This window comes from Lepeophtheirus salmonis, chromosome 7 (genome assembly GCF_016086655.4).
Source record: "Lepeophtheirus salmonis chromosome 7, UVic_Lsal_1.4, whole genome shotgun sequence".
NCBI classification, from domain to species: Eukaryota; Metazoa; Arthropoda; class Copepoda; order Siphonostomatoida; family Caligidae; genus Lepeophtheirus; species Lepeophtheirus salmonis.
The window spans coordinates 36,277,334-36,301,653 of NC_052137.2; the positions used below are offsets into that span (position 1 = coordinate 36,277,334).

Genomic DNA, 24,320 nt, shown 5'->3' on the forward strand with positions numbered 1-24,320 from the left:
AAAAATAACAAAAAAGTATAATCTTTTTTGTTATTTCAAAGTCAAGAGGACATATGTGTGTACACCTTCATTTTTTTCTTTTTATATAAGAGTAATAATCCTACCCTTAACATGTTTCAGTATTTAACTGTTTAAAAGGCATGAAACTCTGATAGGTTTTTATTCTTCTTCCCATTTCTATCTAACATATTCATATAGAGACTAAATTATTAGTATGTCAAAAAAGGAAGGGAGAATCGAAGGTGCTTAATTTTTTTTTTTTTTTAAAGAAATCAAATATTCCAAAAGCAAAGGAAAGAGAATAAAATAAAGTGTCTTACCACTAATAAGACCCGTAGAAAATTTCTTGGAGTTTTAAATGTGGATGTATCACAAAAGCAGATGATTGAATGCGTAAGCCTGGATGGATATATGCTAGGAGTACGTTGTTGTTCATCATCTTCTTCGTCCTCATTTCTCCGATAATGAACGTGAGAATCCCAAGAGTTAACAGATTCGGAGGGAGAAGGAACTCGCCGGGACCCTTGGTTATGTACTCTAGTTGATCCCTCATCATCGATTTCTGGAGAGGCGAGCCGGTCCCGCGGCCGCACTCTCCCTACATTTTCTGACCGTCCTCCTCGTAGACTTCCAACTCTTGAACCGTCGATATCATAATCTCGAAAATCGTCCGCTTCAAGAGCTGCAAACTCTAATCGGTTTAAATCTTCCAAAAGTTCTTCGATTTCATCTGGACCATATATGTCCGAGACGGAATTTACCCAATGTCGGGTAGCAACTGAGCCGCTGCTTAGTTCCGAAGCACGACCAAGACTTCCATGGCCCACGCTGACTCGACTTAATGAGTTCCGTTCGAAACGATCGGATCGGGGCATTCCCCCCGTGCAATTAGTTGAATGAATGAAAAAAAATAACGAGAGAAATGAAAACTCTCCAGGATGAATCTGGAGAGTTATCATAACGTATATTCCGTGTTAGAAAATGGACTCGTCGATTTTCTCCTCGACGATGGAGCAGTTCCTCGTTCCTCATTCACTACCTTCCTCCCTCGTCCCATGACGGAGATCCTCTCTTTCCGTTTAACTCAATGCAGAACACGATTTAATGTCTGAAAAAAAAACAAAAGAAATACAAAAAGTTACTTAAAAGGCCAATAAAATAAATGGATATTTATATCACAGTAAAATCAAATATTATATCTAAATATACCTAAATATTACTTCGGTTCTTATTTTCATATGTCGTGTCAAAGTTGCAACGGGTATAGGTCAATTGTATAATTTACAATTCATACGTTTCATAACATCTTATCTAATTACAACATAAATCATTATATTTACCAACTACCAATTAATGATATCTATCATTTCACTTGATTTTTTTAAATGTCCTATATATTATGTACTTGTATTTGCGAGTATTAAAACTTTGGGCATTTGAACTTTAAAATGTATGTCACAATAATTTTAAATTTGTAATTTTTATTCAAAAATGTCATTGATTGGCCAAATAATAATATATCAGCCATCCATTGAATGTTTCATTATTGCATTATCCCCATCACATGTACACATAGTGTAACAACAAAATATGGCGCTTCAGATTGACGGAACTTTCCGACATGTATGATGACAAAATTGAGCAATGCTTTTTTTATGGTGAAATATATCTATAAATATTCTGCTTAGTAGTCAAAATATGGAGTCAACAACAAAATATTTCAATACTATTACATTATCAAAGGCAGAATTCAGGTGCACTCTTGTGATGAATTTGGAGTCGGTGGTGCTCCCCTGGATCAAGGAGGTCGCCTGAGACTGTCCGTGGTTATGGTAACAAGATCTGCTCCCTGCCACACCTCGAAAACGAGACAAAATTGCCTCCAGTATCACTAGTACGACTGGCTGTCCAAGGATATTTGGCCTCCTATCTCTCCCTACCTGAACTCGTTGGATAATTTTTTGTTACAATGTTACCATGAGTCAAAGGTGAGAATAGGTTGAATTGCTACCAAGAAGTCTCTGATTGACTCTATTGTCGTGGAATGCAAGAATTTAGATATAAATATAGTTTCCAGGGCCTGTGTGTGGTTCAAGACCCAAATCGAGGACGTTATTGACACCAACAGAGGCTATATTGAGTTGAATATAATTTCAATGATTGTATCTGCTTCTCAGTTTTTGTTTTTTTAAGCAAATCTTCAAAAATGACTATTTTATGTTAATTTAAAGTAGTCGGACTTCATTGTTAGATCCCGTAACATTCAAAATACTTCTTTTAGAATTATTATTCTAATTCAAGGGTTGCAACTTATACAAATTTGCTCATACTAAATATAATCACCTTTCTCTCTCTCTCTTTATTGTACAACTCATCCATTCTGTCTCTCAAATTCACAAAATATATTTGTACATAATATTTAAATAAAAAACATTTCCGCAATTTCGAAAAATAAGCTACGTTTTATGTTCATATTTCTTATATATACGAGTTTTGTGAAGGAGGGGTTGTACCCTCTCCTTACATATCATTAATGTTAAATACACATAACTGTATATACATATATGGATACTTCCATATGCAAGAAGCGTTCCTATTGAAGAAATTATGATTTCCATACGCGTTTCTTTTTGGTTTTCTTAAAACAAACACAAAAATAATAAAAATGGTTTTTTCTTTATTTCTCCATATCCTTTTGTGTGTGTCTTAAAAAAAAAGAGCTAAACCTTCTCATATCAGGAACCAAGTAGGTAGATATATAGTACGTACCTTTTATATACATAATAAATACTCAGATTCTAATATACATATGAACATCATCATTCTATATACAGCATCAAATCCACTATCTCTAATTGTCCTGATATACTACGAGTAGCAAGCATATCAGGACTAAATGTGAAGAGCACATTCTATACTAGTGTTGGGATTCGGTCTGGAAATCCAAGACCAATTTGAAAACAGTATATTTTTATTTGAACCGAAATCATTCGTTGATTTAATGTATCAAAGAAAAATTATGTCTATATGTGTTCCAAAGAACTATTCGGTCTGCATCACGGCTTTACCTTGCCAAGAGAAAAATATCCTATGTATTTTGTTGTCAGCTGTCGATTCCCTCATCTTGCTTGATACGTCATGCCTATTTCATAATCGATTATCAAAAAAAAACGAACTACTAAGTTATACCACTGTGTTCAAACAATAATGTGTCAAACAGTACCAAAATATAGTCTGTGAAGTTTTTTTACAGCGCGAGATACACATACATAACGGCATTTATTGGAAATATGATAGATTTGATTTTTCTATAATCAATAGTTTTGTGTTTTTCTAGATTCCAGGACCGTTAATCTCTGAATCTGGAGATTCATATGCATTTATGAAGTTAAAGAAATATTTCTTGGTTTAATCATCCTTTCACGCATCGTTGTTTTTAAGAACTCTCTTTATCTCCAATTCCTCAAGGTAGGCTAAATTATATTTATACAATACGGTTTTACCTCGCTAACACAAAATATCCTATGTATTTTTTTGTCAGCTGTCGAATCCCTCCCTGAATTGATACGTCATGGCTATTTCAGAACTTATTCTTTTTGATAAATATACAAAGTAATAAGTTAATCTATCCTTATTCTCCGTTTCCAAAAGGACAGGAATACGATTTTTGTCGATCTCTCGTCGTGTGTATACATATATATTAACCATTTTATTATTTACTCTAATAAGTTTTGGCTATCCTATAGAAACACAAGTGTAAAGCTACGCTTTCAATAAAATATTACGAAGCAATATTATACTACAGTATCGAACAAAATACTTTTATATGTGATATATTGTAATGATAGTCTGGGAGTACTGAAGGTATATATAGCCGTTGTTGTACTTGACTTATTTGGCTAACTAACAAATGATTTCGGGCCTTTTTCTGTTTCATTTTAAAATAAAGGCAACAGCATGACAACTCATAAATTTAAGAGATAGTGGAGAAAATATGTTCATAGATTGAGACCGAAAAAATCTCTCAACGATTTGAAATCGATGAAATTTTTTGAGATCACGGTCTAGAGTGCAATATTTGTCCAAATCCCCCTAGAAAACATATGCTTAAGACACGAACCGGAAAAAAATTCGGTCTTAAACCGGGTCTCAACACTAATACATATATATTTATTTATTGAAGCTGACTCAGCGCATACTACATATGTATGTATAGTTTGTTTCTATTTTTTTGTGGAGTCATTCAATTTATGAGGATTTGACTTGTTTTTTGTGAAACTTTTTGTGGCTTTTATTTGGTTTTTGTATGCATCGAAAAGGGATGGCTGTAAATCACATCTCATACAAATAAAATAACCGCAGCAATTTATTGAATGATGTACAACACTTTTTATTTTAGTTGTTAAATGGGAATATTTTTTACGCACGAAGAACTACACTGTTTGCTGTTGTTGTTGTTGTTTTCGTCAGCTGTTTCTGCAATTCTCGCCTTTCTATGTAGGACTGCTTTCTAACTCATTTGATTTTTAAATAATCAAAAATAGTCTTATAATAGTTGTGAAAGGCTTTAACCCAATGGGAAAATGAAAATGATAGAGATGTCAAAGGAGTAATTCTTGGTTCTTTGTTAATTAGTGTTGTTCGTTAGCCTCGTACAAAGGTACGAAGTGCTTAAGCATTAAAAACTGGCACTATAATTAATTATATACAATTGATTTAGAACCGGTTCCTGGAGTACTACTACATCATAAAAATATTAGAAAAAAAGCCTATATATGTTATTCAACTCCAAAAGAATAATAAAGTAACCAGCTTGAATTATGGAATTGAATTCCATTTATTTATTAAGAGTTTTTAGCGCTATACAAAAGTAGGTACCAAAAAACTACAGTATCATTTCATTTAAATTGTATCTTTGTTATCTTTGACTACGAGGTCCTGCTGCACAACCAAAGACTGCTGAAACAAAATAGTTTTTATAAAATGTCTTTCAGTATAAAAATGTCGGAGAAACCGCAAAAAATGCAACGCGTGTGCAATCTCCTCCAAGCTTATGTTAGTACCGAGAAGGCTGCAAAGACAGTTGGTATCTCTATCCACCCTGCTTACAACACAAAGAAGTCCATTACAGCCCTATTCAGCCAAAAATAATGTATGACTTCTGGCCTACCTCAATGTGACCCTCCCTGACCTCAATCCCCTAGGTTTTGCAGTTTAGGACATTTTGGAGAAGAATGTATATCGTACCCTCATCTACATTAATATCTCTCCGAGATGCCATCATGACAGCGTGGTACGCTATGGACACAACCTTTATTGTCAAGAGCTGCCAATCTGTTCGCCGGCGTGATAATGCTGTTATTGCATGTAAAGGAGGGCATATCGAATAAAAAATATAACTAAATATAGTATTTAAACAATCACAAATTGGTTTTAAGTAGTCTTTTTTTTTTGTTACCATAGGAATCACTTTTTTCGCTATTTAGTCATGCTACTAAAATATCTTAACTTATTTGGGATGTGAAAGCAGGCCTTGTATTTAATAGATCCGTCCTCTACAATAATTAAGAATTAACAACGACAGTTTTTGAAACAACCAAATTGATGGCGGATTATTTTGGACTCAGTGGGAAGTGCTATTTTTTTACATCTGTATTTAGGCGTTGAAATTTTTTATTGAACTCTGTTTCGAGACACTTAAATATGGTTTTATTCAAAACTATTCTGAATGATACAATCATATACCCTATGAAACAGGGGCAGGATAAATAACCCGAAAAAGAACATAAGCACTAATATTTCTGTTCTAGAATGTAGCGTGACAATGTAGACATATATGTAAACATAGATTTACAATTTCTACATTATTTGATTTAATACAGAGAAAAGACATAAAACTAGAATGTGCACTCCGTAGAGTGCAAAAGTCCCGCCTACAGTCATTTCTCCTAAATTAAATTATTATTAGCTATTTGAAGCATTTTTATTAAGCAAACATAAGGACACCATTTTGAGATATGTATCTTAATATGTTGCAAAGTTGTGGTCGATAATGTATTTTTAACATTTTGTACTTCCTTGACCTTTGACCTCTCAAAATTGAATGGTATGTTACTGTGACCATATACTATGTTCGTACAAAGTTAGATAAAAATCGATCTTTAACTTTTCCTGTCATCCTGATAACCAACAGTCAAACAAACTAACGAGCAATAACATAACAATTTGTTGGCCAATGTAATTTTCAGATTAAGTACATAGTTCAACAAGGGGTATTGGCTTGAAATAGTGTAACTCTTTTTATATGATGTTACAATAGACGAGTTGTGATCAAAAAGTAAGGGTACTTTTTATATTTTTTTAGGAAAAAATATTTATTTATTCATGAATATTTATGGTGTCCACTTCAAAGTAAACTCCCTCATATAAAATACACTTGTGCCAACGCCTTTTCCAATCCGCGAAGAACTTCTCATAAGCACTCTTCGGTATAGCCATGAGCTTTCTAGCGATGTAGTCTTTATTGCTCCATGCAAATCTCGGTCTTTTCATAGGTTTCTTCAGTTTTGGGAACAATAAAAAGTTATATGGAGCCAAATTCGGTGATAATGGTGGCTAAGGTATGATTGTGGTGTTGTTTTGGGCCCAAAAATGCAACAATTATTTTTGTCAAAATTAAGCAGTTTGGGGATAAACTTTGCTGACCCTCGACTCATGCCCAAAACGTTCAAAAAAAAAAAATTATGTCAATATCTTCAGCAACTTCTCTGATAGTGGTTCGACAGTTTTTCAAAGCAATAATCCTCAATGCTTCAATATTTTCATCTGTTGTTGTCGTGCTTGAGTGTCCTGAGCGAGGCTCAACATTGGCATCTTCCCGGTCATCTTGGAAGATTTTGTACGAATTGTAAACTTTTCATTTAGAACAGTTTCACAGAATGCCATTGTCAACATTTCAAGTGATTTGGATCACTTAATTTCATTTTATTATACAAAATTTGATGGAAATTAATTGGTCCATGTTTTTCAATAGCCAAAAAAATCGCCAAACACGCAAATTACTTAAAACCGTTATGCCTCGCACAAACAAACTAAACATATTATATTGCTGAAACAGTAAATATAGGCTCGTGGTGATGGTAATAATATAAAAATTATTTATAAAACTCATAATAATAAAAATATTGAAGAATTATTTGTACATGTTGTACAAAATAAACTGAGCATAATAGCTGATATCTATTTTTTCTTAAATTTGATCAAAATAGAATATTTATATACTTAAGCAGCGAATTATGTTTATTAAGTCTTAAAATCATATTAATAAAAATATATGTGATTCAGTTAGACATTCTATGAGTTCGTTAATTTATGTATAATTAATTTTCAAATTAGTTGGATTTATTATGTAGTATCCTATTATATTATAATGTCATTTATCAATTCATTAATATACAAGCTGAAGATGCAAACTAAAATATACTGTACAATGTACATGATTAATGTGTCGTATCAGGGGCGTTGGGAGGTTTGTAGCTTTCTCCCAAAATTAAGATTTATTTTTTCCTTTGGTCACGACAATTTTTTAAAGATTAATTTTCTTAAAAAAATGGTAATTCACCAAATTATGCAGCTGAGCAAAAAATTGGGTATCCAAATTAATTTTTTACGAATAGCTGTAGATTTTTGAAAAAAAAATCTAAAAGTTTTTTATACTTAAAATTTTATTTTTTGAAATATTTTCCAAAAATTGAATTTTTCTAATTTTTTTTTTTTTTTTTTTTGTTTGAATAGCTTTTTAACTTTAGAAAAATAGTATACAGGGTAGGACAGCAAAACGGGGACTGCAAATTAATGTTTCATTTCTCATTACTGTGAGAAGCTTTAGTGATTATGTTTTGATATTTGGTTTCCACCGTCGCTTTTTCATAAACATACTTTCCTATTCATTTAGTCATTTCATCATAATGAGCGACCCAACAAGCAAAAAGGCAGCACCTCTCATATTTCCTAGATGTTGGAGTGGATGTGACGAAGAATATGACATTGTTAACTGTTCTAGGAGCTTGGTGTTTAAATTGGGGAAGAATATATTCCCTGAATTCTACCTAGGACTATCAAGAAGGCTATAAATCACAACTTTTAATTGTGATTAGTTTCTATCACAAGGATGCCATATCACCTTCTGACAGAGAGCACGAAAGCCAGGAGGCTCGAGAGGTGCCAGAAAATTTTTACATGGATCAAAGCAAATGGGTCAATTTTGAAAAAATTCTTGGGCAAGAAACTTTTCACAGTTGATCAATTCCACAGCCGCCGGAACGATACTTTACTTGCGTTTCTGATTAAAGAAAATGTGTCCCCCCCCAATGCATACATCAATGTGACCAGATACATCTTCTACGTGAGTTACAAAAGATTGTCTATAGCTTTAAAAAAGAGTATGAAGATGTTAAAAAATTAAAAATGATTTTCTTTATGGAAGGTGTATACGGCCGTCTATAAGACGCATATACTCCTGTCTAAACCCTCATTACTATTTACTAGATGTGGACTGATATATCGGATCAAAATCAAAAAACCAAAATCCAATATCTGCATTGTACCTGTATTGAAGAAAATTCTTAGAATATTTTCTCCGATATTTTATATTATGTAATCAGAAAGAAAGAGGGAATTGAGAAAAAAATTGTTATTCTATTTTTGTAGCCAGGGAATGGTTAAGACACAGAATTGTTCCACTTATTAATGAATGAATACATTTTTATGACTTTTTTACTCCTTAAAAAGAGTACAACACAAATTTTGCCATTAGATTAAAATTCACGATAAGATTTATTCATTACCAAGACTTGTCAAGTTTGTTTTTCATTAGAATCGTTCTCTTTTTTTAAACGGTTATCTTCAGAACACTACTTTAACCAGATCAAATCTATGAATCCATCCTTGATAGTTCAAATATTTTTGGTTTAAATAAATCTTATTCTGGTGAGTCAGTCTTTTATTATATATCACGTAGTAACCAACAAAGGCTTACGCAAGATACAAACAAAACAAGACATTTGTGACAAAAAAAATGATTTCAAATATAAGTTGGTACATTTTATTATTCCTACAACGATTTTAGCGGTTATACAATTTTCGGATGCCATTTTTATAGTACGATTTCTCTTTAATCACAAAATAGATCACATTTCAGTATAAAAGATATAATCTCTTAATTGTATTATATTGAACCACAAAGTTGAAATTGGGTATTAACAAGAAGAAAAAAAAATATATGTTCTGTTGTACAAATGATTTCATTTAAAATAATATTGATTAAGTAATTGATAACCAATAAACATAAGGGTTTTTAATTATCTTCAAAGAATGAATAGAATAAAAAAAACCAAAACTCGAAGTATAATGACTAAACTATGAAAAACGTGATTTTTATGGAATCTTGAATTGGCAACTCAAAACCAATTTGTGTTATGTTTACATACTAATTGCAATTATTTTTAATTCAATTTGTCCTCCTTTACTAGCTGTAACGGCCTCGACACACCGGAGAACATATTAACAGCTTTTTACTATGAAGGCCGTGTCCATGGCGCAACATGCTGTCATGATGACAGCTCGGAGTGAATCCAAATTTGGATGAGAGGTGTGGCACACACTTTTCTTCAAAACATCCAAGCTACAAAGTCCAGTGGGGGGGAGGTCGGAGAGGGGCACATTGAAGCAGATTAGAAGTCAACCATTTTGGTTCTTCTTAGCTATAAGGGGATGTAATAACTTCTTGATGTTTTAAGCGAACCGAATGGAGATGCCAACGTTATTTGCAGCATTATCGGCACTGACATCCGTGTCGAAGAGATTGCACACGCTTTGCCTTTTTTCTTGTTGCTCCGACATTTTTACACATAGAAACATGTGATAAAAACAAAACTTGTTTATTTTTGTTTCAACTGTCGTTTGATTACGTATTGAAATCCTGTAATTAAAAATCCCACTCTTTATATTCCTTATAGCTCAGATTTGAAGTTATGCACCAGTATAATTTTTTTGATTCTCTCAAATTGCATCATATAACCTTACAGTACATTTGGCCTTAATGTACCTATATTGAAACGTTTCACATAGTGTTCTTCGCTACTCTAGTGACTTACTAGTATCTAGGTAATGGCACATTTAAAATGGAGCTGTACTAAACTAATATTAAGACCGATACTCTTGCACTCCACTGTGTTATATAAAAAATGTCCCGCAGATGAGGTGAATTCTAGCCCTAATCACATGTCAATTTCCCTAAACGATACTTTAGTTTGATATTTGTAGTTTTTAAAGATTCGAAATGTACCGAAATATTGATACCGGAACGAGCTCAAAAATATTGGAATCGTGACAACAGCAGTGTATTTTGCTATATATATGTACGAGTGAATATTGTATCTTTGTACATTAAATATATAAAGAAACATTTCATACACTGATCTGTCAGTGTTTGTGACAGCAAAGTGAAATGCCATTTACTCAGGATATGACCAGTTATGTAAAGTACTTTTTTATAAATAAATTATGGAGTTCTTTAGGGAATTTTTAATAAAAGATGTCAAAACAGAAAAAGGGAAAGGTAGAAAACCCCTTGGGATATTTTCCTTTCTTTTTCAATTAATGAAGTTACATTAATTTCCCATTAATATGAAAAGACCCATTTATTAATTAAGTTTCCTACTTCTTATAGAGACCATAAATTAGAGGAAAGTAGAAAAACTATTTATCTATTTATATTCGATGATATATTGTCCCAAAATAGAATCTTTACTGAATGTTCAACATGTTGAATAAGGTACAAGTTAAGTTTGTGTCGATGTTCCCTTTATATGAAGATAACTGCAATAATTATCCATGCAAAATCAAAAGACTCGTCATCATCAATGTGTATCATAAATGTGCCATTAAGGATATTATTACACTCTGCATAGTTTGAAACAAAAATGTAAACCTATCTCTTTTGTCTGGTTTTCAACGTGGCCAAGATAAAAAATGATGGAGAAAACCTCTCTACGAAAGATCCCACTAAATTGATGAATCGCCTCGCAAGAACTTCTCTGTGGTCGCTACTAGGACCAACAAGAGGACTGTGAATAACAGCTTGGGATTGTCCTCATACACGAGGGACCAAACCATCTTCTTACAGAAGTTATGAAGGCCAGGAGCCTCTCAAGTCCACGTATTGCTGCCGAATCCTATAGACTTTTTATTATAGTAAACAATCCTCATGACTTTTTTAGTATCAGATATTTTGACTTTAAATAGCCTTCCTGGAATTATTCGGATCCACCAAGAGGGATTCATTAGATATATGTATATATATTTTTTCTCTATTCACAACATCATCTACCTTCAAAACCCAAAAATGGAATCTTTCTTTTTTAATGTTGCTATAATTGGTCAGATGGATTGGCACTGATAATGTTGAAAGAGTTTACCTATTTCGTTAGAGGTTTTAATTTAGGAGTAATACCCCTTTTGATTGCTGTAGAAGTAAAAATAACAGTTTTTTGATCAATTCACCAAATAGATATTGAGATTTGAATTTTGAGCAACAAAATATAATAACATTCCTATTACAAAATATGCAGACATGTATCTGATATGATAGCTCACTTTAAGATCATTTACAAATACACTGAGATGATTTAAAATCATGTATTTGTCTCGAATGTTATCAGTTTTTGTGGTTTTTGAAATTTCTCTATTTCTATTTTGAAGATATTTGTTTAAGAATGAAAAAATTCAGTAATATGTATCGGAATACTGAGTCAGTATTGTACTGTGAAACTTATCATTTTAATTCAAGAAGGTGTATCCAGTTTACAGTTTTTATCATATATGGATATTAAACCTACAACGTCATACATGTAATTTTTTAATACGTGAGTTTGGAATCATTGATTTGAGCAGTTTGACAGTTTTTTTGCCAAAAGGGTAAAGGGTGTGGGAGATAATTTTACAGAAATGTGGATGACCTGAAGTCCACCATCTCCAAGGTCTGGGGCAACTATCTCGAGGAGAACATTGTCAAAGCCTGTACTGTATTCAGGCTGTCGTTGCTTCTAATGGAGACCATATCGAATTAGATGTAGTCTCTGTGTTTTGGCATAAAATTATCATTCATTAAACAAAACTCATATCCCATTTATCTTCATAATTAAGAATTGATATGATTCACTCATTTTAGCAGAAGGAGTTCGTGTAAATTGTTTTTTAGGTAGAAAATCATTATTGTTTGTGTTTACACCTCACCAGCCATCGAAATTAAGAAATAGGCCAATAATGAGTTGTTTGTTCATCAAATGAGACAGTACTATGTCGAATAAAGACAAAAAAACTTGTTATAGTTAAATACAACTATATAACTAAGTTTCAAGTTTTCTGTTTTTTCAAAATAGACCCATTGTTTATAGCTTACATAATACTTTTACCATAATTTATTAAATGGTACCTATATACAGTGTGGTTTACAAAATTTGGGAAAATCTTTTATTGCTTATAATGAACGAACTAGAGGGAAGATAGAGCCATATTTTAATTTTTTATTTGAGAGCTATATATAGTGAAATTTAATTATTCATAATGAGATCCACCTCTCTCTCACACGGCGCCAAAAGCTTTGGCAGTGCCGGGAGATCTTGTGTTGGTCCATCTTATTCAATGTACTGGTTCTGGTTTTACATTCCCTCAATGGACCAAAGAAGAAATTACACCTTCCAACTTGACAGTGCATCGTCCCAGAAGGCCAAAAAAATGCAGAATAACTTAGCCACAATTTTTATCTCTGAGTGAGTATCGAGCATGAAGCCTGTGCCAAGTACCACTCGGCTTTGGAGACCCAGAAGAAGTATATTACCTGTACAATGGTAAGGCTGGATCTGCACGAGGTCGCCCTGGCCTGCCAAAGCTTCCAACGCCGAGGTTATCCAGAAAGGTGGATTTCATTATAAATAATTAAATGTAGCTTTTAAAGAATAAAAAATGTATGGTTCCATCCCAATTAGTTCTTTCGTTATAAACCTTTAAAGATTTCCCCAATTCATCTGGACCACCCTGTTTATTCATTATTTTCTCATTATAAATTATTTACTGAAAATTTGTTTTATGTATCACCTAGGTACGTGCATGCATTCAATGTATATTTAATTTTAAAAAGTAATAACTTTTTTTGACAATAATGAACTATTATATATTGCTAGATATATATTTTCATCAATATTCAAAAAAAAAAACAATGTTTAAATTAATTTTCATGATTGGATTTTTAAACCATGTTATTTTACTATGGAGAATAGATCGATTATATAAATATACATACCTTTATTCAATGTTAAAAAAAATACTTTTGTAAAAACTAATGTGGCAATATTGTTTTTACATATCTGTACAATATTTTTGTTCTTATGTTTGTATAGATAAATATTGAGAAGATAAATGAAAGCATTCAAAAAATGCAAACTCAATTATTTTCCACACACAAAAACTCCTTACCAAATTTGATAAAAAAATCTGTGAACAAAAAGGTTTTTTTCCTTTCATTTCATCCCTTAATCTCATAGTTTTAATCAAAACGATGATTCATTCTTTAGAACTGAAGTTTTATTTTTCAGCATTTTTTTAAAAGTTAAAATTGGAGTAGTAAACTTCAAATTTCAAGAGAATACATATATTTCCTTAGCTTTATATTTTCCTATATGTATAATGCCATTGCTTCTCTCAAGTTTTTCATCCTTGACCTTGCTTGACACGTGCTGTTGTCTCTTCAATTTGTAGGGATACATCCCAAGGTCATCTCAGATAAGGTCTTCCATTGTTGGTGCACCTATGTTGAAATTATTGGCCATCTTGGTGAGGTTCTTCCTGGGATTTCTTGCAATCCTTGCATTGACGACTCTGGGCCTCCTTTTTGAGCTTAGTCAGCCTGATTTGAGTCTCTCCGTGATAGGTTGACTCTCATCATAGCTCTCAATGTTTATCTTGATGAGCATGGGATGGACCTCTAGGTTCTTCAGGTTTTGCAACATGGCTGGTCGAGATTTGCTCTTCAGGTACCCATGATTATAACCTCTCTCTTGGCTTCCATTGTGGCTAACAAAACTGTTATTTTATTCAAAACTGTTTGTTTTGGTCTAGTTTCGACCCAATTAGAGTTTAAACATAATATATCGCAACCTTATATAAATGAATAAAAAGTCTATAATTTATGAAAATATGTTTATTAAATATGATGACAAAAATCAAGAAAATGAAAAATACCCATTTTTTTAATAGACTGTTCTTGTATTAGCACACCAATCTGTACAATTGTATAATTTTTGGAATGTAGAAAAATGTTCATTTTTTCTCATTAGAATGTACTTTTAAGTAAAAAAATTCATGTCATGACTCCATGATTATTTGTTCCTTGACTTTGATTTCAATCCTCTAATAAAAATTATATTTTTTACACTCTTAAATACACGGATATGTACCCTTCGTATTTTGTGTACGTGCTGCGTATACAAATTTAAATCAAATTTAATATTCACTAAGTATTAAAAGAAGTTACTTAGTATCAATGAGAAGTAAAGAAATTGATCCGTTTAAACGTGATTTATATTGGTTTGCAAAATATTGACAAAAAACTGTTTTTTAGTTAACCAATGATTAAAATACAAGGTTCTATTTATAGATCCCAAGGAAAGAAAATAAAGATGGATTTAATGAAACACATGCCTTGGTATTAGGTGATCATAAAGAATAGATTATTATCAAATATAAAATATTAAAGGTAGTCTTACATCTTGTAAATCTATTTATCTTGATATAAGACCACAAAAGGGGTTGAATAAAGAAATTTTCTTTACCTTAAAGCAACCCAATATATTATGTACTTAAAGCTCTCTAGAAGTTTTGTTGTTGGTTAATGAAATGTTTTTATTGTATTTTATATTAATTCATTTGAGCAAAATACATTTTCAAATATCTAGTTGAGCTATCAGCTCATAATTTAACATTTACTCACAATTATTATAATAATTAATTTTTGATCCATAGTTCGTCCAGTTTTTTTTTTTTTTTTTTTGTTTTTTTATCAGAAGAATGAATTTTATTTTCCTCACCTGTTATCGTTATTATTTAAATCTTAACTAATGAACTTATTTTCCTACTACATTCAGTTATAATCCCAACTTTGTTGAACATTCGTGTTTGCTCATAAAAGACAGATAGTTCCCTGGATTATTTGTTGCAATGCTATGATTGCAAGCCTTTGATGGACTCGGAGTACAATTGAGGATCGACATCAGAGTAATTATTGCCCGTATCTTGTTTATTTCCTTCTCCCCCCCCCCGTCCCTTGTCACAGGTAATTGTAGCTAATGTAATGAAATGTCATGAGAGCTAAACTCTTTACCTCTAAAACATTCTTCAAATTGTCCCTGTTACCATGTTAATTTTGGGTTTCCTCTTTAACATGCCCAAAATACACACGGCTTCCATCTCTAATTATTTTTGTCCCAGTACGTTTTTAGAAATATCTTATAATCTATCCTATTTCACCAGTTCAATAAGGATTAAATATATTGACTTATTTTTATAAATTAGATACAAATCTTATAATATTTTTAAAGAGCATTGTAAACCTCAAAATATGGATGTCAGGAATAATTGTTTCAGTAGCTAATTAAATACAAATTTAATTACATTCAATTAATATAAGGATTTTAAATGACGTTTAGCTTTGATTTTCTTGCATATATTTGAACATTATTCTATCCTTACATTTGTGCTCTGTCGACTTGAGTCGATTCAACTGCTTAAGGATCTACCTGATAATAAGTTAATTTATTATTTCAGCAATTTTTTTTCTTCCTTAACAGTAATAAGCTAATATTGTTCACTAAATGTGAGCTTCTTCAATTAGATGAAAAACTGTGATGTTATATATATATTTGATTTGTCTTCTTAGAGGTTAGAAGAATCACATTAGAAGTTGTGATTTATTAGAGAGTCCCTTAGCAAAAACGCCATGAAACTTAAGAGATTTGATGAGATTTAGCAAGAAAAATCAACCTGATTTTATAAAAATAAGACAAGGTTTGTTCGGAATTGAAAATAAGCTGATTCGAAACAAAAAATCATTGACTCAAGTCGAGGCTAACGGATTCGATAGTTGCTCGAATCAACACAACATTTATATTTTTACATATGATTTCAAATGGAAATCTATATAACTTTACTTTTTGTGTGTGTGTGGCTTACAACTGTTTTTCACTTTCTTTCTAAACTCTTAAAAATGTATAGTATTTAAAGAGAAAGTGTTCTTTCCTTAATAAGTAGGTTTATGTATACTAAATGAAAAAATTTAAATAAATACGTCAAGAATGGGATTATATTTCTTTAAATTAAAAGATTTCCTTATTAACAAAAAACATTAAATAATTAATTTTATTCATAAAAAAGCAACTTTTTTCATCAAGAATACACATTCATACAAAACAGCAAGCAGCAAAGATATTGAGACAAGTTATGTTCTAAGAAACACGCAGTATACTGCATTGAATAATTAGGATAAATATTTTGATAGAAAGTTGTTTCATCATTTGAATTTATTTCATCATTTTTTGGATAGTTAATACATTTAAAAATAGGTTTTAAAGAAAAACGTGCGAGGACACTTTGCCGAACGGACATTTTGCGCAATGACCACTTTACAAAATGGACACATTTACGAATTATCACTTTGCCGGAAATATGTTTGATGATGATTCATGGAGCAATACCTCTCTTTATGTTACTCCTATTTTAAAGTGTATAATGTTTAACTATTTGCCACGAATTGCAATGAGTAAGTGTTGATTAGTTGATAATTGAATTACTCCATTATGGGGATGCTTAAATAATGTTTTTGGCAAAGTTTCTTTCAACAAATCAAGAGCAGTTAATTCTTAACCCATCTCAACTTTAAACTAATTCATTCCCTCCCTGAAAGGGATTCCCAAAAGAGTAAGGACAAATAAAAATGTATAGCTTCAATATTTGTTTCTTTTATGTGGTTTAGGGCAATAAAATATAAACCTCAGGCTCAAATTGACACCAAGTCTTTGTGTGGACATAGTATCAGACTTTTAGAAACATATAAAGCATACTGATAGATTTTAAATCAGTTAAAGAGTAATAGTTCTCTAACTAAACACTTTAGGGGATTTAAAACAGGTCAAATCACTCGTCTCAATAAGTGTTTTAATTTTTAATATTTTTATATTTCCTCATGAAAAAGTTGGGAATTAAATCAATTTTTAAAAATATTCAACTTTACATTTATCCAAAGTTAAATGACGTCTTCATTACAAAATGATTAATTCGAACTGACAGAATATCTTACATGTTCAATAAATGAAAATGATCAATAATTCATATGACGATACATAGTATGCTCTTCAATGCTTATACAATAAAAATGGGACTGAACTACACATATATTACTTCAAATTGGATAAAAAAAAGTGTCATCAACTCAGCTAATCAATAGATATGAACCCAATTTGAAAATCGTTGGAGCATATTAGATAGATATATTCTTTAAAAAGAAGAATAAAAAAAAAAATCAACAGAGCTAATCATAATGTATTTCGATTTCGTTGTAACAAGTGAGCGGGAAATTACATTCTATATCGTAGAAGTAATCATTAAATCCAATAATATACATACATTCGGGGTTGATCTTATCTAGTGCTACACATTTTATTTTTTTCAAATTTTCAAAAGTAAAATTTAAACAAGGACATTTATTTGACAAAATCATCTGAAAATAGTACTCAGCACAACTTTTATTCAATATGTGAGGCCTCAGCTTTAATAATTGTCTCAAATCGAGGCCTAAATCCCTTGCAGACCTTGACTATTTAGTCAGACTCGAGCTTGGTCCACTCCTTCTTGATGGAAGCCTCTAGAGACTAGACACTCCAGTAAGAAGTAGCGTACACCCTCTTCTCCAGACACAGCTAGATAGAGTGGTCCAATGGGTTTGCGTCTGGAGCCGAGAGTGGGTACATGTTGAGGTCCGGAAAGTTGTCTCTTGGGAATGGCTGTGGCTTAGAGTTGAAATTATACATATCCCGTCTTGAATGAAAACAAAGTTCTCCCCGAACTATTCTTTGGCTCAAGGTAGTACTTTCATATCCAGAAGTTCGATGTAAGTATTTACATTGAACAGCTCTTTCCTCTACACAAAAATTGGAGGGCAGACTTCGCCTGTGCTGGCCACTTGATTTTTGTTCTGCGGACATGTCTCACTGAAGCTGAGACATGTTTGGGTGCTGGTTTTGATGTAGCGGATGTTCTGCTTATTCAAAATTTTAAAAAAATCATCAGAAAAGAACAAAACTTTGGTCGAATTTTTGTGGTCCTTAAGAAAATTAAAAAACTTATCTGCTCTTCCCAAATCGTCTCAACTAGCTCAGTTCAGAGACCAAGTGTCTTGTTTTCCTCTTCCGTGATTTTGCAGTAATGTCATTAGGGATTGAAAATAATAAAAGATCAACCCTGTATATTAGAGCTTTTGCACGTGATATCAACTGAAAGCTATAACCAACCAATTTTTCAAGGAATAAAAACCCTTGCTCCCTTCTTCACGACAGTTAAGAGGTTGTTGTTTATCATTTTTAAATGAATTAAATGTAGTTTGTTTGCTACATTTCGAATTGTTCAATTGTGTTTTAAAAGATATATTTATAATTATGGTCCAAAATGGTTTATCATAAAATTTCTGACATCAGTAAAAATGCTATATATAGGGGTTTTCACTTAAAACGACAATTGAAATGTCAAATGATTACTAAATTACTAATTGGTCAAATGGAAATACTTACAACATTATAATTGTCAGTCCAACTACTTTTTTTTTTTTTTTTTTTTTTTTGAAGATTACGAATGTTTGACTTACTTGAAGCTAAAAAATCGTATAGTTTTAACAAAAATTGAAATGAAGGTTCTAGTTCTACATTCAATCAGACTTTTGTATGCCGTTTCATCAAAAAAAAATCAATGGGGAATGAGTTTTGAATGGTTTTGATTCCAATATTAAATTCAAGACCAGTGGATATTTTATTCTTCCTCACATAAGACTCTTCCTTAAAAATGGCATTTTTAAGCTAAACTTTCCTTTTCTTAAAATCGTATAATTGAAACACAAATTTGAAAATATAATTAAAAATTTTGCTCAAAATAAGCATAATTTGTTATCTTCTTTCATTGGAAAAAATAAAATAAAACTTTTTTTTCTCAAATTTAGCATTGCTGTGTTGAAGAAGAATTATGAAGGGTTAAAACTTAACTTTATTGCTTTATTTCACGTCTATATACGTAGTTCTTAGGAATTTTATGAGGAATTCACATTTAAGTTAAATAATGAAAAATTAAATTGTCAAACAGGCGATTCATTAATTCAGACAATCTAGAATTTACACACACATTGATTCTCAATGTTTAATTCCATATTTGATGTTAATCTTACTAACTAACATTTTATTTTTAAATGTTTGCAATGCACAAACATTTGCATTTATTTTCTTATTTTTTGAAGTTAAGAAACAGCCAAACATGATTTTCCTTTTATGAACGTAATTTAAAGCACGAAAAAAAACAAAAATAGTTCAAAACCTCTGTTTTGACTTTTTGCTAGCAATATAAAACTCTTAATGATATGATTTATAAATAATTAAAAATTTCAATCTAAAAATAAATCATTGTAAAAAATATACATATTTAAACTCTGTCGAAAGATGGTTTAGCTATATGGTTTCTGGCACGTTAGAAGTGTCCAATGTGCAGTTTTTAAAGTTTCTCCTGCGAGAGTAGTCCATCTTTTGTATGAATGTCCGAAAATACAAAAAACTATTGAGTCTACTGTTACTAGCCGTAAGACACTTAATTATGAAGGTGGAAAAGAAGATCTTTTGGCATATTTTCTGGAGGGATATGGGATGAAAGATGACGCTATAATTACGAAGATTAAGCAAATAATTTATGCGAACAGATGTAATAAAGACAACAAATTGATTTTTTTTTTTTACTTTTTGTTTTTGTTTACGATATCATTGTTGTGAATAATAAGGATAAAATATATGAGCTAGTGTCATTATAATAAAAAAATATAAACAATTAAACATTTCTTAATATTAATATAAAATTGTTTTATAGTAGAATAGAAAAGTATATAATGTTTGAGTAAAAGAATTTTGTAGCATGTATTAGAAGTTTGATTACGATAATGGAAAATATTCAAGAATATGAAATATAGGTAATACACTTTTCACTTTCCGCCATTTCATTATTTAAACAGAAAAAATGACAAATATTTTAGAAATTTTAATTATAAATAAAAATATTTGAAAATTTATAACCTTTTCCCCTCAGAAAAAGACACAACATACTCTAAATTAGTGATAATTTCCTCACGATATTTGAGATCTGAATTATTATATATGCTGCTGTTATGGGAAAAATTTGACATTTTGATTCTTGAATTTATCATTGAGTTTTTTTTTTAACTAATTTTAAAATCGGATCCAGGTTTTAATACTCGAATCTAAAGTTGTTTGTGTCAGTCCATATTTATTCGTTGAGTGACGTGTTTTTACGAAAAACAAAATTCCATTTCTGTAGCAATCTTTTACATAAGCAATTTCAACCATTTTTATCTAGAAAAACTTCCTATTTTCGAAAGGAAGGATTTTGTACATTTGATCAAAGTATGTGTAACTATAAGAAAAACGAGAACACAATGTTGAAATAGGTAATTAGGAATTTGAAAGCCCGGATTTTTCTATTTTTTTTTAAAACAGCTATTCCTTTAAAAAAAAAATCAATTAGAGAGCATAAAATCCAGATATTAAAGAGTTTAAAGTCAATAGGTAGATAAACTTTAAAAATCCCTTATTCTACGTGTTGGCCGTGAAGTCAAACATTCCAAACAGTATCATATTACACTAAAGAGTTTTCCTTCAAATGTAATAATACACACCCAGTTTAAACTGGATAATAATACTAATGTGTAACTATATAAAGAACTTTTGTGTCCAAATATTGTGTATTAAATAAAGTATCATCCTCTTAATAACTGCCATACCCGTATCCAACATCTAATGGGAGCGGAGTGAACCTAAAATAGCCTCTGAAGACTACAGGAGAAACTTCAAAATCTCCTATAATGTAACTTCAGCTATAAAAACAGAAGATATTCTGTTAGTGAAAAATTATTTGAACAGATACGGCAGTCTAAGATGGTATTAATTAGTATTTAACGCCCTTATACATTGATACATGGAAGAGAGGATAATACAGGGACGAAAACTACAGTTGGTGGATCAATGGAATAAACAGCTACTGGATTTTGAAAAACGAATAAGTAGAAGACTCCCTTTGAAGCTCCAATTCTCATAATTATGAAGTAATAAATAAACGACCCTCCCCTTCACAACTGATGTATCCGTATCCAACAATGGGAGAGTATTAAATCAACAAATACTTTACTAAATACTAAAAAACCTTGAAATCCAAGTGCTCCAATATAAGAAGTTTATTTTTAGATACGAACTGGATTCTGTATTGTCATACGAGCTGGTAAAAAAGTGCCAACGGAACGCAAAAGCCACTTCAAGTTACGTTTCTGTCTTTTTTTAATAATGTCTTCGTAGATAAATTGCTTTCACTTACGAGTTCCTCGTAAGCTCAGAAACGAATACAACTCGCATGTTAAGGATGTCCTGTATTTTGATCATTACGAGTGTTGTCTGAATATATGTAGACAAACATTTGTAGATACTTATATATATATATTAATGATGATATTTCTAATAATCATCATTTGTAAGCTCCGTTCACAACATGTATACATATATAACCTTATTATGAGAGAGAAAGAGAAAGCCCAGGGAAAAATACACAACAACATACTGAAGATGAAAGAAAAAAATGAAGAATAACCTTTTATTTCTTCATGATTATCATTACAACTATTGATGTGAAGAATGAAGAAAAAAAACCGAGGAGTCGATAGCATTACTATTCCATCTATGTACGATATACATACAACCATTCAGAATGGAAGGAAAGCCACCATTAAATGATGCAGTTTATTCATCAGAGAAAAACAATTTGACAAAAAAAAGAATATATATTTTAATATTATGTACATAATAACAACACGTTATTCCTATAGGAATCATAAAATTATTAACAAATTATTTTTCAAATATATTCATGATGGATTTCGAATCCAATTTGTTCATCAGGGACGTCAACAAGATTATTAAATATACATATATGTATATTTATGTTTTTGAAGGAGGGGTGGGGGAGGGCTTGATTTTTGGAATTTCATTGAAAAAAAATCCAAATTTTTTTTTTTTGGAAAAAAATTCCAAATATTAAATTTTTCGAAAACAAATTCAAAATTCCACAGCAACTCACAATATATTCAATTTTTTCTAAATTTTTTTCAAAAATCCATAGTTATACAAAATAAGTGAATTTTTTTGGAAAAAATTTCAAAAATTAAATTATAAACATTAAATTTGTAGGGAAAAAAAAGTTCAATAATCCATAGCCATTCACAGAAAATTCAATTTCTTAGAAAAAAAATTGTAAAATTAAATTTTTGGAAATAAAATTTAAAGAACAATAAATTTTTTGGGGAAATTGGATATCCCCTCGAGCCAACCCCTGCGGACGCCCTGTTTTATATACCAATATTTGTACCAAAAACGATGTGTCTCAAAATTGAGTTTGAATTACATTTCTATTCTATCAACGTTTCTGCTTCTTTGCCCCTAATCTGTGTTTTAATGTTGCATTGATTGTATGAACTAAAATTAGTTCCAGGTAGCTATATTATAATAATTCCATAATTGGAATGAATTGGCCAACTACCAACTGATTTTGTGCTATTTTTTCTGTTTCTTTTCGTATGAAAGTTTGAGTGGTACAATATTGTTAGCGACGTGGGTTTTGAATCAAATTTTAGGATATTCGATTTAAATATGTGGCCCCTCTACACAAAAACAGGCTAGAATTATGTGTCTCAAAATGGAGTCTGAATTATATTTGGATTTTCTGACGAATTATCTTCAAATAAACCTGATTAACCCGTTATTAGCCTCGCAAATTGCACTTTAAATAGCAAAAAATAATTCTCACAGTGAAATAATTATGAGGGGATGGATTTTCTTTTATAAGCCTATTAAATATCATCTAGCAAATGAAGGCATTCAACTTAATTTATTCTAATAATTTAAGTTAATATTCTCGGGTATCAAAAAATATAAAGAGGTATATGCAATAATGGACTAGTATGATGTAAAAAAAATCAATGATCTATATTTCCCATTTACTTGATTTTTGTTCAAGAATGTTTTTATGCAAACTCAGCATATGTAGACATACTAAAATATATTTAATATATTTACAATATGTCATATATTTATTAATGGATAGATGGAAGGATATATGTTCGTTTTGATTACTAGTTAGTATTAAGCTAGCTATTGATTACTATTTATTATTAGCAAAACTCATAACAAACATTTTCTATCCATAATGTATTTTTATGTAAGTTTTAACGATTTATTATTATTTAAATATACAATGTTCATAGGTTATTCAGTAATAGAACTACTTTTACATATTTATATTGAAAGGAGCCTTTAATTTAAAAAATAATAAAAACTTCATGATATAAAACTTTGGAATTCCAAAAGTATTTTAATGGTGTGTTCGCTGTTGTTGCTTTCGTTATTCTTTTTATTATTTTTCCTCATCTCTCAAAGAGCAATTAAGTTTTTTTCCTACGTTTAACAAGTGAGAATTATTTCTTATACATAATAGTGTTGCTTCTTTCAGTACAAGTAGAGCAAGGCACTATGAATATAAAGGTCATTATTGGAGGTATGTAATAATGTCATTAAGTGTTAATTGCTAATATTTTAGAGAGCAATATAATATGTAGATGACGTTTTCAATATGGTTAACAGTATAGAAATGAAATCATTCTGGCTTTGGAATAATATTGTACTATGTATTGTTCTGGAAAAGGGGTAATTTTAAAATGTATGTGTTTTGTCGTACATAAAGTATAATTACATTGATTAAAGCCTCCATACTAAGTAGTGGAAAAAATATTTTCTAAATATTGTTGAGATACGCAGATAACTTTTTTTTTTTTTAATTTGTCCAGATGGGACATTTGTATATTTCAACATTTTACGAATATTTAATTAAACAACTTCGTACAGGTCATC

The 24,320-nt window shown here is 30.8% G+C and overlaps 1 protein-coding gene across 2 annotated transcripts in view; it reads right to left on the reverse strand.

Annotated features, from left to right (window-relative positions):
- LOC121122281 (uncharacterized) overlaps window positions 1–24,320 on the reverse strand; it is an 83,324-nt gene that overhangs the window by 34,606 nt on the left and 24,398 nt on the right. For both annotated transcript variants that reach the window (XM_040717268.2, XM_040717269.2), the window contains one exon: window positions 321–1,108. In XM_040717268.2, coding sequence (XP_040573202.1) covers window positions 321–959 — 639 coding nt within the window. In that variant the 5' untranslated portion in view covers window positions 960–1,108. The remainder of the gene's footprint in view (window positions 1–320; window positions 1,109–24,320) is intronic.